Source organism: Dermacentor silvarum, chromosome 1 (genome assembly GCF_013339745.2).
Source record: "Dermacentor silvarum isolate Dsil-2018 chromosome 1, BIME_Dsil_1.4, whole genome shotgun sequence".
Lineage (NCBI taxonomy): Eukaryota > Metazoa > Arthropoda > Arachnida > Ixodida > Ixodidae > Dermacentor > Dermacentor silvarum.
The window spans coordinates 411,456,235-411,471,637 of record NC_051154.1 but is presented as its reverse complement, the minus strand read 5'-3'; the positions used below and the strand labels follow the sequence as shown (position 1 = coordinate 411,471,637).

The following is a 15,403-nucleotide window of genomic DNA, read 5'->3' as shown; positions in this document are numbered from 1 at the left end:
ATACATTCCATGAAACAAAGGGATCTATGAAACAGCAGACAAGCCATGGTTTACCCGAGAGATTAAGCGATATTTGAATAAAAAGAAACGTTTGTTTCAAAAAGCAACATGCACAAAATCTGTTTAAGCTAAGTCAGAATATTTATCGTTTTCTAAAAAATGTGCATTACAGATTGAGGTTGCCAAATATAAGTTTTTCAACCAGGATATTTCGCAATTTCTGAAAACAGATCCAAAAAAATTTTGGAAGGTCATTTCTCCCACACCTACAAAACACTGAGTCTGGTGCTGCAATTGATGTCATAGATGTTGCTGATCGGTTTAAGTTATTCTTTTGTAGTGTATTTAATGACAAAAACCCCTAGATATGTCAACACAGTTTTGTGATAGTTCTCCATTTATGGAATGTATTACTGTGAGAAGTGACGGTATTGTGAAAGCTATTGGGTATTTGTACTAAGCTACTAAAAATGATAAAGCACAATTCTGCTCTTATACTTACACTATTGTTTCAACAGTCTCTTGGCACCGCCGAAATTCGAGACTGGAAATTGGCACATGTGATACCAATATATAAAACCGGTGACAAAAACAAGCTAACTACAGGCCTATATTCTTAACATCTGTTGTATGCAAACTACTTGAACACTTTTTATCTTCTCAAATCATGCAGTACATGGCTAGCAATCACATTCTATTTGCAAACCAACATAGTTTTCAGCGAGGCCGGTCATGTGAATACCGGCTTCTTGAACTAACTACAGACATTCACCTCACCCTTCACGAACTTACACAAACTGAAGCCATATTTATAGATTTTGCTAAAGCCTTCGACTGTGTGGCTCATAACCGCCTGATGTATAAAATTAAGCTGATTAAAGTTGACGAGAAAGTAATAAACTGGGTTAAACAATATTTAGGTAACAGACGACAAGCCGTCGTAATTAATAATCTCTGTTCGTCATTTCAACCTGTTCAGTCCGGTGTGCCTCAAGGTTTTGTTTTGGGACCCACTCTATTTTTAATTTATATAAATGATATTCATCAGGGTACACACTCTGACTGTGTTAAATTACAAAATGACTTGAATAGGATTGAAAGATGGTGCTCAGACTGGCAAATGAGCGTAAATACCTCAAAAACTAAACTTATAAGATTTTCTACTTGCAGTGAAATTACGAAGCACACATACTTTCTTAATGGCGAAGCTCTAGAAACTGCAGAATCATTTAAACATCTAGGTGTTCATCTTTCTCCGACTTTGTCTTGGCATAATCAATGTGGGTTGTATTGTTTGCGCTGCATGTAAATCTCTTGGCTTCATTTGTTGTATGCTTTGTCAGGCTAATAGTGATACCAAGCTTCTTGCAAGTACTTCGCTCAAAACTTGAGTAGGCCTATGCCTCATTTATATGGAACCAGCACCAAACGCATCTTATTACCAAATTAGAATATTTTTAAAACAAGGCAGCACGATTGATTACAGGTAACTATTCACAACGTTCAAGCATCACCAAAATAAAACATGACCCAGGACTCATCTCATTGCAGACTAGAAGAAAGATATCTCGGTTAACTTTCTTCCATCAAATTTTTTATTACCCAAATGTTTTCTTTAAGAAACACATCTTACCAGCCAAAAGGAAATTCCCACAAATTGATCACGAATTTAAGGTCGAACAACCTTTTGCACATACTAAACTATTGCAGTTTTCATGTCTGCACTTGGCCATTTCAGAATGGAATCATCTCCCAAGTAATATAGCCGAAATAACTGACCATGTTATATTCAAACATACACTTAATGAAACATTCGGAAATCAGAAACATTAATATTTCTTACATTTCTTGTTACATTTCTTCTAACATATCAAAAATACAAAAAAAAATTCTGTAACCTTGCTATAACCTTATTTATTGTTATGATGTCAGAAGATGTAAGATTATTGTTCGTATAATGTAAGAATTATTAGTGCATGATGTTGTCGAATGATATAAAGGTTCCATAGCATGTATGACTTCATATAGGATGTTCGATTTATAGGCTTTTGTATATCAGTTGTTATTCTCCCGCCCTATGTAATACCCAAGCTGGGCCTCTAGGGTAAATAAATGGGGGAAAAAAAAAGCTTTTGTTTTCTGCTGTGTTTGACTGTCGTAACATTTCTTGCAGTTTCGGCATGTCTCCATGTTAATGCTGAATGGTTTCAGTTGGTGGAGAAGCATGAATTAGTACTGCATCCTCAAGTTCGGGTTGATTTTCATCGTCACCGCTCTCAGAATCAGTCAGATGAAAAGGCAGCATCCGCTTGTTCCTTGAGCCGTTGATAAAATAGGATGCAGCGGAATTGCCAACTCTGCAATGTTTCGGAAGCACTCATGCCGCTTCCGGAAGCGGTCGTTTTTGCTTTCAACTCTGACAAGTGCGCTCGCATTTTTGGAGCTTGTTAAAAATTCTGTCAAGTGGGAAAAAAAATGAACTCTATAAGAAATGAAAGTTTACTTCCCCTACTATACATCGAGCAGTCAACATTCTCGTTCACGCATAGCAAACTATACAGTGCTAATTCGCAGTGTGCCCGTGAGCGTCTCAAAAATGGTGGCGTTTGAAACTGTTGTTAGCAGGCTAACTATGCCCAATGGGCACGGCAGGGAAAAGTTAAAGGACAATATTCAGTGTGTGCCCGAAGGAATTGAGGCTTCCTGCAATGATTGCCGTGTCTACAACTGCCTATTAGAGCTCCTATTAAGGGGAGGCTCATGACTTCTGTATGCTGTTGCATTGATGAACAGAAAGAAATTCCTCATTAAGGGGAAGAGTTTTGTTGTTGGAATTCTGGCTTCAGTCACATTGTGGCCTCAAAGTAGCTTTGCTTATTCGGGCCCATTTCTGCAGACAATGATGACAGGTTAAAGCTTTTTTATTCTTTTGTGCATTGTAGAATTTTTTAATTAATTAATACACAGTTAGCTAGCCTTGATCATGGGATGGTTCACTTCATGACACCACGTTAACCAAGGAATACATTTCATTGTGGTGATGGTGATTCATTTTGCCTTATTTTTCGTGTATCCATTTTTCTTTTTTTGATAAGACCTATCTATTCTTCTGAAAGCACATTTTTTCCAGTCCAGCTTAACTTAATTGTCCCACAATAAAGATGTTTTAAGCCCCTGTGTTGCATTGGGAACGCCATAAATTATTGAATTGTTGATGATGTTATTGTCTCTTGAGAAACCATCTTGTTCTTTGCATGTCGCACAGCTTGGAGCTGGAGGTGCCTGAGTTTGGTGCGCTGTTCAAGGAGCGTGCCACGGCGCCCTTCTTTGTGTTCCAAGTGTTCTGCGTGGCACTGTGGTGCCTGGATGAGTTCTGGTACTACAGTGTGTTCACCCTGTTCATGCTGGTTGCATTTGAGTGCACCCTGGTGCAGCAGCAACTGCGCAATCTTTCCCTAATCCGCAAGATGGGCAACAAGCCGTATATGATCCAGGTACGCTTTACACTTTGGCTGTTCAAAGCTTGGTGCAATGCATGTTTAACCCTTTAAGTGCTGGGGTTACAATTTTTTTGGCAAAAAGTGGCAACGACAAGTCTCTCTCATGTATGGGCGCTCTTCCAATAACGGGCCTTTTTGACAGTCTTCCCTCTTTGGCCGCTAAGGTGCCTATGGACCCCGTTCGTTCAGCAGTAATTTTAAAAGATGGCGACGGCCAGTCGCATGTTGCTGCCACCTCAGGTGTGCACGTTTTTCAGAAGCAGGCCTCACTTACCTGATGGTACAGCACTTAGTGGACCTTGTCCCACCTACAGCAGGCAAATACAGTAAAACCCCACTGATGCATTTTTCATGGTACCGTAAAAAAAAAAACAAAAAAGGTAAGAGCCGAGAAACAGGAAAACTTGAGAAATGAGAGTAGTGATGAACTGCACACAGTTTTATTTTAATTCTTACGTTTGAAAAGAAGTCGCAGTTTCACCCGAAAGGCAAAACATTGATTGCAATAGCAAATTAGTCGACAGCTATACAAAGTAAGGATAGTAGTTTTATCATCCGTATAAACTTGTAAACACTCGCTTATTAACTTTACAGTAAACGCTTGTTAATTCGCACCTCATTAATTCGAACTTTTCGATAATTAGAACTGACTGTCAGGGTCCGGCCACGCAGCATAGGTGTCTATGGGTGAACCAATTCGTTATTTCGCACGCGCATCGGCTCCTCCATCAATAATTCGAACTGCACGCTGCCACACGGTGATAAAAAACAGGAACCTGTAATAAGTGGCTGTGACGATAGTGCTGACCGAAAAACAGAAAGAAAACGTAAAAAGGCATGGCCTTTGAGATGAGAGGATGACGCGCTCTCCATAGAGCAGGCTACTGGGGAAGGGTAGAGTGTATCCTGTGGAGTCCCTGAAAGGCAAGATGTCTCCATGAGGTGCTGTGCACGTGAAGCAGAGAAGAAAAAAATAGCCAAGCCTGGCCAAGTCAGCGGAAAATCCAACATGGCGCGCCCCCCCCCAGATTGTGGTTTGGAATGAGCAATTTAGTCCGGAAAATCGAACTTTGGGGCCTAAATTTGTACGAAAAATTGGCCGCAAAATTACATTACCTCTATGGGAACCCTAACAGTGCATATATGAAGGTCAAAATATATATCAAATCCAAAAAATCCGTCGGCTACTGTAATGGAGGCACTCGGTGTCGCGCGCATATTTTTCAACTTGGAGGGTGAAGATGAAGCTCTGCATCACTTTCGCGCTTTGGAAGACAAACTGATGACCATTGCTTTCATAAGAGAAGCAAAGAGTGATCACAGATAATTTTGGTTAATAAATATTTTGAGTTGCAAGGGCTTTCTAGCAACCCAGTCTCAATTCTGGCTGTTTTTCAATGACTTTCGTTAGTTCAAATTCAGTTTGATTTAAACTCTTCAAGTGTCCCTGTGAAATTTGAATTAACGTGCTTTTACTGTATTAACAAGCGCGCACCGGCATACATGAATGCATCACACTTGAAGAGCGCCGACACTTGCTGTCAAAATGCTGACGTGAGGAAGCATGGCAGCAGCAGCGAGTGAAGTGACCTTCGTGCGATCTATCGCTTGAAGGCAAAATGAGTGCTGTGAACAAACAGCACGCACATAGCTACGAGCGCACCTACAGACTCTGCCCCCAACACAGATTGCTTTCAAGATACGGCCCGCGTGCATCCGCGCAGTATGCAGTTGAGGCATTGAGCGTGACGGAAGAAGGTGCACTTACTCCCCGCTTTTCTTGCTTGTGCACGGGAGATTTAGCTGCAGGTCGTCGGCTCCCCTCATACGCTTTCACTCGCACCTATAGCATAAGGCGCGCGGCGTTATTGTCCTCGGATTTTATATGGAACATCTATATGCCAAAACCAATTTTAGGGCCCCAACGCGTCATACACACCATCTTTAGATAGCGAATACGGATATCAAAGGCCATACTTTTGCTGGCGGAAACCGAAAATATGTCATAGGTGTCGCCCCCGGCACTTTGGGCGGCCTATCCATCACCAAGCCACCAAACCAAGTGAGATGAAAAGTCAACATAGCCGCCCGGGCGGCGCGGGGTGGCAGTTCGCAATGCATGATGAGGGAACGATCCCACGGTTGTGACACAACAGCGGGGTTACCAATGCATTGGGTCCTATGAGAGCTATGCGGGTACCAGTCAAAAATAATGTAACAGCCAGGAAAACCTAACAGCGGTGTTCTACTGTAACGCCCAACAAGGCGGTGCGTTGTCTGTTGCAGAGGCCAAAGCAACACTGGCAATGAAGTCGACAAAGTAAGGTGCTTATGGGGTGTAATGGGTATAGTGTGGCACTTTGCCTTGTACCGTATTTTGCGATCTATAATACAAAAGCAGCATTCCAATCCTCCACAGCCACTCCTAGAGAACTATGACGAGTCGCATTTGCAAGCTTTTCTCAAGCACTGCTTGCTTTAAAATTACCTGTAGCATCAAGCAGTTGTTACAGAACTGAACCCCCATCAACTCTCCGACATGCCTAGTCAGCGTACCATATGACACGATACGGGCCTTCATATTTCAGAACCAGTTTTGATGAGAGGCCAGGGGCAGTCAAAGGGACTGAGAGCCACATAAGCGCTCCCTGATCGAAGGTGAGCGTGAAAGTGGCGTCACTGCGAGTGCTCCTCTGGCGCTCTTGATCTTCGGTAGTAAATGCCCGAGCGAGGTTGCGGCACTCTTCTGCATGTCTGACCGTGGCAGAGATAGGCACGAACTCGGATGCATCCGGCCGATACGGCAGAATTGTGTCGATGGTGTGCGAAGGGTGCCGACCATACAGTAAGAAATATGATGAAAAACCAGTGGTGGTCTGCGTAGCGGTGTTATACACGTAGGTTACGAAGGGTAGGATGGCGTCCCAGTTCGTGTGGTCGGAGGCGACGTACATGGAAAGCATATCACCGAGCGTACGGTTGGTTCCGTGAGGCCATTCGTTTGAGGGGGGTACGCCGTAGTTGTGCGATGAACAACGTGGCACTCTTTGAGGATGGCTTCAACTACCTCCGACAGGAAGACGTGTCCGCGATCGCTGAGCAGTTCTTCAGGTGGACCATGTGGCAACGTCGCGCGCTGTTGCTGCCGGAAGGGCGGCCGTTTCGGCGTATCGTGTGAGGTGATCGACTGCAACAATGGCCCAGCGGTTACCAGCTGATGTCAAAGGAAGTGGTCCATACAGATCGATTCCAACGTGACCGAACGGCCGGTTAGGGCAGGGTAGAGGCTGCAGACCAGCTGGCGAGAGCTGGGGTGAAGATTTCCGGCGCTGGCAGTCGGGGCATGAGCGGACGAACTTCTGAACGTAGTGGTACATTCCTCACCAGTAGTGGCGTTGTCGGATGCGCTGGTAAGTTTTGAAAAGTCCCGAGTGTGCACACTGTGGATCAGAGTGGAACGATGCGCAGATTTCCGAACGGAGGCTTCGAGGTACTACTAATAACCACTGGCGTCCGTCAGAGGCGAAATTGCGTCGGTGAAGCAGGTCATCGCGAATGGAGAAATGGCGAGCTTGACGGCGCAATGCACGAGTGGTTGGCTGCGATGACGGATCAGCAAGGAAGTCTATGATGGAGGCAATCCAGGGGTCCTTGCGCTGCTCGGAAGCGATGGTCCCAATGTCGATGGAAGAAACGTCAAGCTGGGATAGTGAGCAGCAGGCATTGTCATCAGGCAAGGGAGAACGTGAGAGGGCGTCAGCGTCAGCATGCTCGCGTCCGTTGCGGTAAAGTACACGGATATCGTAATCCTGCAATCGAAGTGCCCAGCGGGCGAGACGGCCTGAGGGATCCTTCAATGACGACAGCCAGCATAATGCATGGTGGTCCGTGACGACATCAAATTGGCAACCATACAAATAGGGCCGGAACTTAGTAAGCGCCCAGATGATCGCCAGGCATTCTTTTTCCGTGACGGTGTAATTGATCTCGGCCTTAGTAAGCGTACGGCTTGCATATGCCACAACATATTCAGGAAAGCCTTGTTTGCGTTGCGCTAGGACAGCGCTGAGGCCAACACCGCTGGCATCCGTGTGTACCTCAATAGGTGCCGTTGGGTCGTAGTGACGCAAAATGGGGGGAGACGTCAGCAAGCGACGGAGATTTGCGAACGCTTCGTCGCACTCGGATGACCACGAATGGAGGGGTCCGTTGCTTCCAAGGAGCTTCGTCAGGGGCGATATGACGGCGGTGAAATTACGAATGAAGCGCCTGAAGTAGGAACATAAGCCCACGAAACTGCGCAGTTCTTTGACGGACGTCGGTTTCGGGAATTCGGCGACGGCACGAAGTTTGGCTGGATCGGGGAGGATTCCATCCTTCGAGACGACGTAACCCAGTATCGTGAGCTGCCGCGCTGCAAATCGGCACTTCTTTAGGTTAAGTTGTAGGCCAGCGTTTGTTAGGCACATCAAAACACGCCGGAGGCGTTGAAGGTGAGTGGTGAAGTCATGGGCAAAAACAACCATGTCGTCTAGGTAACATAAACATGTGTGCCACTTCAAGCCGCGCAGAACTGTGTCCATCATGCGTTCGAAGGTTGCTGGCGCATTACAAAGTCCAAACGGCATGACGTTAAATTTGTATAAGCCGTCGGGTGTGACAAAGGCTGTCTTCGGCCTATCGGCGTCAGCCATGGGCACTTGCCAATAGCCGGAGTGTAAATCTAGAGATGAAAAGAATTCAGCTCCTTGTAGGCTATCGATAGCGTCATCAATTCGCGGTAGCGGGTATACATCTTTGCGAGTGATCTTGTTCAGGCGCCGATAGTCTACACAGAACCGTACGGAGCCATCTTTTTTCGTAACAAGGACGACAGGAGATGCCCAAGGACTGTTTGAGGGTCGGATTACTTCGCGGGGAAGCATTTCGTCGACTTGCTCACTAATCACACGACGTTCTGCGGCAGAGACGCGATATGGGCGTTGCCGCAATGGCGATTGGGAGCCAGTGTCAATATGATGCGTGAAAGCAGACGTCCGGCCCAGGGAAGGTTGCCCAACATCAAAAGAAGAACGAAATTCTTCTAAGATGCGCAGGAGCTGAGAACGCTGAGCTGGGGTGAGACCATTGGCAATAGATGAATCGAACACTACTGTGGCTGTGGGTAAAGGGTCGGACTTAGAGATAGAACCGAGCGTGCTGTAACTGGCTAAGGACGTGTCTTTGGGAGCATCCGTAATTTGTACGGCGTCGATCGCTTCCACATAGCCAAGACATTCGCCTTGAAGCAGCATCACAGGGTATGGCAAGGGGTTACAGACGAAAATAGCAGTAGAGCCCTGTTTCACGTTCACTGTCGCAAAAGGTAGCAGCAGACCTTTTCGATTATAAATGCGGCCGGATGGAGAAAGTAGTGCGACGGCGTCGGAGAGGCTGCTGCAATACATAGCGACAATCACTGACGAGTTGGGAGGCACGTTGGTGTTGTGCCTGACGAGTAGTTTGTTCACAAAAGAAGCATTATCGGCAAGCGTCATATCTGACATCGGCGACAGTTCTAGTTCGGCCCGCGTGCAATGAATGACGGCATTGTGGCGGGCAAGGAAGTCCCACCCCAGGATAACTTCGTGGGAGCACGATGAAATCACAATAAATTCGACGGCGTATACAACGTCCTCGATGAGAACACGAGCGGTGCATGCCGTTATCGGGTCAATACGCTGTGCGCCTGCTGTGCGGAGGGAGAATCCAGCAAGGGGGGTCGTGACCTTTCGAAGGAAGCGACAAAGCTTAGCGTCCATAACTGATACAGAGGCTCTGGTGTCTACGAGGGCATATATGCGCACACCGTCAACTAACACTTCTATCACATTGGTCGGGCTACGTTGAGGACTTTCGCGTTTCGACGGCATCGCAGCCCTTGCCTCATGGACTGCGACGACTAGTTTTCCTCTTCCCGAGCTTCGGGACGAGGCCGCATTGGTGATGGGGAGCGTCGACGTGGAGAAGGTGAGCGGCGGATGGTGGCAGACCGGCGGAATGGTGGTGACGCAGCACGAGGTTCATCATCGTAATATGGGCGCGGTGAATCCACCATACGACTTGGCGCATATGGTGTAGCGCTAGGCGACTGCACGCGACTACAGTGGCGTGCGACGTGGCCTGCATAGCCGCACGCAAAACATATCGGCCGATTGTCCGCTGTACGCCACCGAGTCGCTGCGACAGGTCCCATCCATGTGGGAGGACGGGTTGGACGGGGCAGCTGGTGAAGTGATTGCATGGCAGGTTGTGGTCGAGGCATAGCGAGGGCTTCGGCGTAGGTGAGAGGGCCCCGTTGAGGGAGTTGTTGGGGCTGGGTGACGACTTCTGCGTAGCTGAGTGGTACAGCCGTCGGGATCTGTCGGGGTCTGGCCATGACTTCAGCGTAGCTGTGAGGTGCAGCCGCCGGAACGTGCTGGTGGTGTTCAGGCAAAACGTCGTTGATTTCTTGCGCTATGGCGCGGCGAAGCGGAGGCGCAAAACTCGGCGTTGGCGCGTGTACCGGCTGCGGCTGTGCAAAATCCATCAACGAGAGTTGCCGGGCAACTTCCTCGCGGACGAACGCCTTCATCTCTGCGAGCAAAGCTGTCTGGTCGGACATGGCAGCCAAACCAGCAAGGTGTTCGTCCCGTAGAGATCTACGGGTAAGTGATCGCTGCCTGCGGAGTTCTCATAGCTCTGGCACAGCAGGATAATTTCGGCCACAGAGCGAGGATTTTTGGCCAGCAACATGTTAAAGGCGTCGTCCTCAATGCCCTTCAGTATGTTTTGGAGTCGATCAGACTCCGCCATAGTCGAATTGACTTTCCGGCATAGGTCGAGGACATCTTCAATGTAGCTGGTGAATGTTTCACCTGGCTGTTGAGCTCGTTCTCGCCAACGCTGCTCGGCACGCATCTTGTGAACAGCAGGGCGACCAAATACATCGGCGAAGGAAGTCTTAAATTCGGACCATGTCTGGAACTCTGCTTCATGGTTGTTATACCACAGGCTGGCCACACCAGCAAGGTAGAACAGAACATGGCGCAGTTTGTCCGCTTCGTCCCACTTGTTATGGGCGCTTACCCTGTCATACGCCGTGAGCCATTCGTCCACGTCAGTGTCGTCCGCTCCTGTGTAGATCGGAGGGTCGCGGTGTCGAGGTACCCCGGGACACGCAGTGGGTGTGGCATGAGGCGTTTGCTCGGAGGCGTCTTGGGGCATGGTAGATGGTAGGGTACGGGATCGGAGTTCCAGGATGATATACTGAGGTTACCCAGCACCTCCACCAATTCTAAAGGTGTTTATTCGGCAGAGCTTGGAGCAGCGCAACGTCAATGGTCAGCGCAGTGACAGCTTTCAAGCACGAGAGCCGTTGCCGATCAAAAGCGCTCGACCCACTAGCGTTTTGATCCAGTAGCGTTGAACCCACTAGTGTCTCTTCTTCGCTACACCGCGTATAACCCGTCGCAACATATAACCCACACCCCCAATACACCGACCTCACCACGCCTACTGCGCATGCGTGCACTTTACGGGAGTTCCCTTGCCGCCATCTCACTTGTAGTCCTTTGGAGGTATTCGAACACAGCGAGAAGGCCCTGTGCGATGTTTATTCACCTGGCTTTTTTGCCATCGAAAGTTTTCTGGAATCAGTCAGTTCGTAAGAGTGCATATTCAGTGGTCAAAAAGTGTTTGTCTGGCAGAGCTCTTGCACCACCAGGTGGCTGCACCATGCAGGCCACTCACATTTACGGCCTCGTTCACCCGCTGTTCCGCCCCATCTGCTTGCGTTTAGCAGAATACCAGACACATTAAAAGTCTCTTTTGTGAAAAGGGTGGGTGGCCACCGTGCCTGCTTTTCCGCCTTTTTTTTTCTCCTCTGAACGCGGACTAAACACGATTGTGGGCAACGTGGATGCGAAGCAGCTGGCGGCATCTTGTGGTGCGCTACACCAACTCACGATGCTCTCTGTGGCTTCTGCAATTGGGGCGCAGGTAGGACGCGCTGTGGAGTAATGGCAGCAGATACGAATTCATGTTGGCAAACTTTTTGCCACGTCTCAGCATCGCTTATTTAGGGGAACTTAGCAATGCTAATGTTGAGCTTAGTCTGCATGAAAAATGCCGTTCAGAAGGCAGAATTTTTATCATTGTATTCGGTCATGACATATCGTTATATATGTTTCTTTTGTCATAGCCATAATGCATAAATTGACTCTTAAGTCGACTCATCGTTATAACCGATATATTGTTATGAGTGGACTGTACTGTAGCATTAAAGCTTTAATTTGTTAAATGACTCTAAAGGTGCGCAAGAATGCTGAGAAATGTGTGATTTGAATCACACTTTCATGTGTGATTTATAAGAATGTTTGATTTGCATGTTCGATGTATGCTGTATGTGCGAGTGAAAGCGTGCGAGGGAAGCCGCGCGGCCGTATGCTGAATGTGCGAGTGAAAGCGTGCGAGGGAAGCCGCGCGGCCGTATGCTGAATGTGCGAGTGAAAGCGTGCGAGGGGAGCCGACGACCTAAAGCCCCTTGATCTTGAAAGTAGCGACACTCTCCTCCGCGCGCGCGCGCTTTCCTCCTCAATTTTCCTTGCCCGCCGGCTGCGCGCGCTGCGCACGGCACGCTATTGCGCCTGGGCTCCCGTGGACGATCCGCAGAATTCGATGGAGGCGCATTATTTTGGGCAGTTGCGCGCCCCAGTGGCGTAGAATATTTTGAAAAATGGTGATAACAGCATGGAGAATGCTGAAGGCAACGTTTATGATGAGGTTGGTTTCATCTTAAAGCCGTATGAATGACACACGTTGATGTAAAAGGAGCTTTGAGGCGAGTTCTATACTCCAGTTATTTTTTCTGCCACATGATACGCTGCTTGACTTCGTGCATCTGATCTAGTATTGCTTGTGGCAAATCGCTCTGTGTTTGGCAGTTTTTTCTTGCATTTTCTTGCACCGCAGGTATTATATCCAGCTTGCCTTCGTATAATGAATTACTGGCGAGTGCATCGTCGATCCATGTGTTTGTCTCAATGTCAAAGTAGCTCTTTCGCTGTGGTTTCTGCATTGAATAGGACGGTTGCGCAATTTCTGTGCGATGAAGCGATGTCGGCAACCACTCATCGCCCACAATAACAGTAGCTGAGGTAAGGTATTTACAGATTATTCTTTAGGCGTCGGTGTCAATGAAGCTTAAAAAATACTCGGTATACCTATGGGAAAAGGCATTCTATATTTTTAGGCAAAAGAAACGCCTCTGGATAAGGTATTTTGATAGTTCACACCGACATACCGTTAAATTATGTAGTAGGATAGTTAAAATTGTGATTTTGATTAGCGGGGGGCCCTATTGCCGACGCATTGTATAGATTGCGGGCAAGCATGCGGTGGCGACAGGCTCTGCATAAAGTATCATAATTTCGTTGGCTGCGTCATTAAGCCACCGAGATCATTATTGCTGAAATTATTAGAGGCGGGACAAGGAGAAAGCAGCAGCAATCACTTACTACTGTCAGTTCGAGGTTCATGCCGCTGTCGAGGGGGCTTCCTGTGCTTCACGACAGGTCGGTGGGAGAAAATTGTTGGAACTGCGTTGAGCTATAGCTTTTTTTTTCCAAGTTCTTGTAATATGCGCGGCTCAAATTGGTCTTCAGTGCAATGTAGCTAGAACATTTATCGAAGAGTTAATCACTCAGGCAGGATGAATAAAACGCCCTTTATACAAGTACAAGTGCCTAATACACTGCAGTGGTAACCATTATTGCCTACATAATATTTCCTGCATTGCTACATTACCCGCCGGGGTGGCTCAGTCAGCTAAGGCGTTGCGCTGCTGAGCACAAGGTTGCGGGATCGAATCCCGGCCCCGGCGGCCGCATTTCGATGGAGGCGAAATGCAAAAACGCCCGTGTGCTTGCGTTGTAGTGCACGTTAAAGAACCCCAGGTGGTCAAAATTAACCCGGAGCCCTCCACTACGGCGTGCCTCATAATCAGAACTGGTTTTGGCACGTAAAACCCAAGAAAGAAGAAGAAGATGCATTGCTACATCATAACCATAATCATTATTTATTGCTCAACTTCGTAATCAAAGCGCATTGATACAATGACATCGGCTCGAGTTACATGGATGGAAAAGGTTTACCCACAGAACAAAACCGAAGAAAGGTGATTTAACGCATTCGCTATTAAAGCAAAAATTCCCGGCCTCCACCTAGAAGTCGATATCAACAGCAAGGGTGCGCGATCATGTGAACACCTCCTGCACATTGCCTGTATCCTGAGACAACCACATAATAATCGTCACCCACTCACGCATGCATGGCAGCCCAGTTCAAAGCTAATTCAAGAACTGAAAAAGATCACCAGGTGTCCTTAGCTATCGCCTAAGAGACTCGAATGCGAGTCTTGTAAAATCTACTGTAATTCACCTTAATCCACACTAATCCACCTTCACGCACCTTATTCGACCTTAACCCACTCTAACCCTCCTTAATACACCTTGATAGAACTTAATCCACCTCAATGCACCCTAATCGTCCTTAATCCACATTATTCAACCTTAAACCACCCTAATCCTCCTTAATACACTTTAATCGACCTTAATCCATCTTAATCTTCCTTCATGCACGTTAATACACGTTAATCCACCCTAATCCTCCTTATTATATCTTGATCCACCCTAAACCACCCTAATCCAGCTTAATCCTCCATAATCGACCCTAGCCCTCCTTATTTAACCTTAATCCCCCTTAATCAACTTTAAACACCTTAATACAATCGTTAATCAGTCATGAATTTACTTTGCTAATCATTAATTTATTATACACGGCTGGACATGATTTGACTCGCTTCTGGCCTTCATTAGGTCACGTTACTTTCTGTACCTCAAACGCTCACCTTGAAACATATCCAACTAAGGGTCTCGCCTTAAAATGTGGACTAGCTGGCGCTCATCACCTGCAATACCACGGGTATACTTGCCACTATTTTTGGGGGGCCCTGCATTGATTGTATTTGTGGCTGACACACACATCGAAGTAAGCTGTAAATAGCTCCTCTACAGGCTGCTATTTCGATTTTCAGTAAAACAGGCAACGGATCCTAACAATCACGAAAAGTGCGATCGAGAGGCTGTATCTTCGGGTATATCTGTTCAGTGGAAAGCAGAATCTATAGTGCTGCATTTCCGATTGAATAAGAGTTGACGACGTGCGAGTTGGTGGAGTCCCAGTAGAATATTCAGCATTCTGAGGAGAACCCCATTTTTATGCAACGTACAAATTGCCGCAGCAAAAACGCAAATGAGCAGGCCGGAAGAATTGAAAAAATGCAGCATTGGGAGATGCTTTGATACGAGCAATAAGAAAGGCGCCTTACCTCGCAAACAACACTGTTTCTTGTCGGGACAAAGTTCTTCCGGCCAATGTTGTGCAGCCACTGCTTCTTGCGCTTTCCTTGCGGTATCGTAAAAACTGCATAGCCATCATCACGCTTCTTGCTGCAGTTATATGCGCAGCAGCACGGCATAGCGCCAGCAGACAGTGCTCGAAACAGCGTGCAATGTTAGCGCGCGACATTCTCTATACGCCGAGCCAGCCGAGCTGAGGCACAAAATGGCGCGAACGAAAAAGCAAAACACAAGCAAAACGCAAGCTCCGCTCGTTTCCAAGCGCAACGGCAGGGAGACCAATCATCGTGCAGGAAAACGCGCCCAAGGCCGTCTGTCGCGGAGGGGACTCGCAAGGGGCGAGGAGGAGGCGAGGAGGTCGCGCGCCGGCGGCAAAGTACAAAGAGTGGCGGTACTTTCCTACATCAAGGGACTCGACCGCGTCTCGCGCGCGAAAGAAAAGCAGCGAGGAAGCGCGCCTCCTTC

At 47.4% G+C, this 15,403-nt stretch overlaps 1 protein-coding gene across 1 annotated transcript in view; it reads left to right on the top strand.

Moving 5' to 3' along the window:
* The window catches only part of LOC119447187 (endoplasmic reticulum transmembrane helix translocase), a 265,907-nt gene that overhangs the window by 18,084 nt on the left and 232,420 nt on the right, over positions 1 to 15,403 (top strand). The window contains exon 4 of the mRNA XM_049663732.1: positions 3,266 to 3,494. Within this exon, the coding sequence (XP_049519689.1) occupies positions 3,266 to 3,494 (229 nt within the window). The remainder of the gene's footprint in view (positions 1 to 3,265; positions 3,495 to 15,403) is intronic.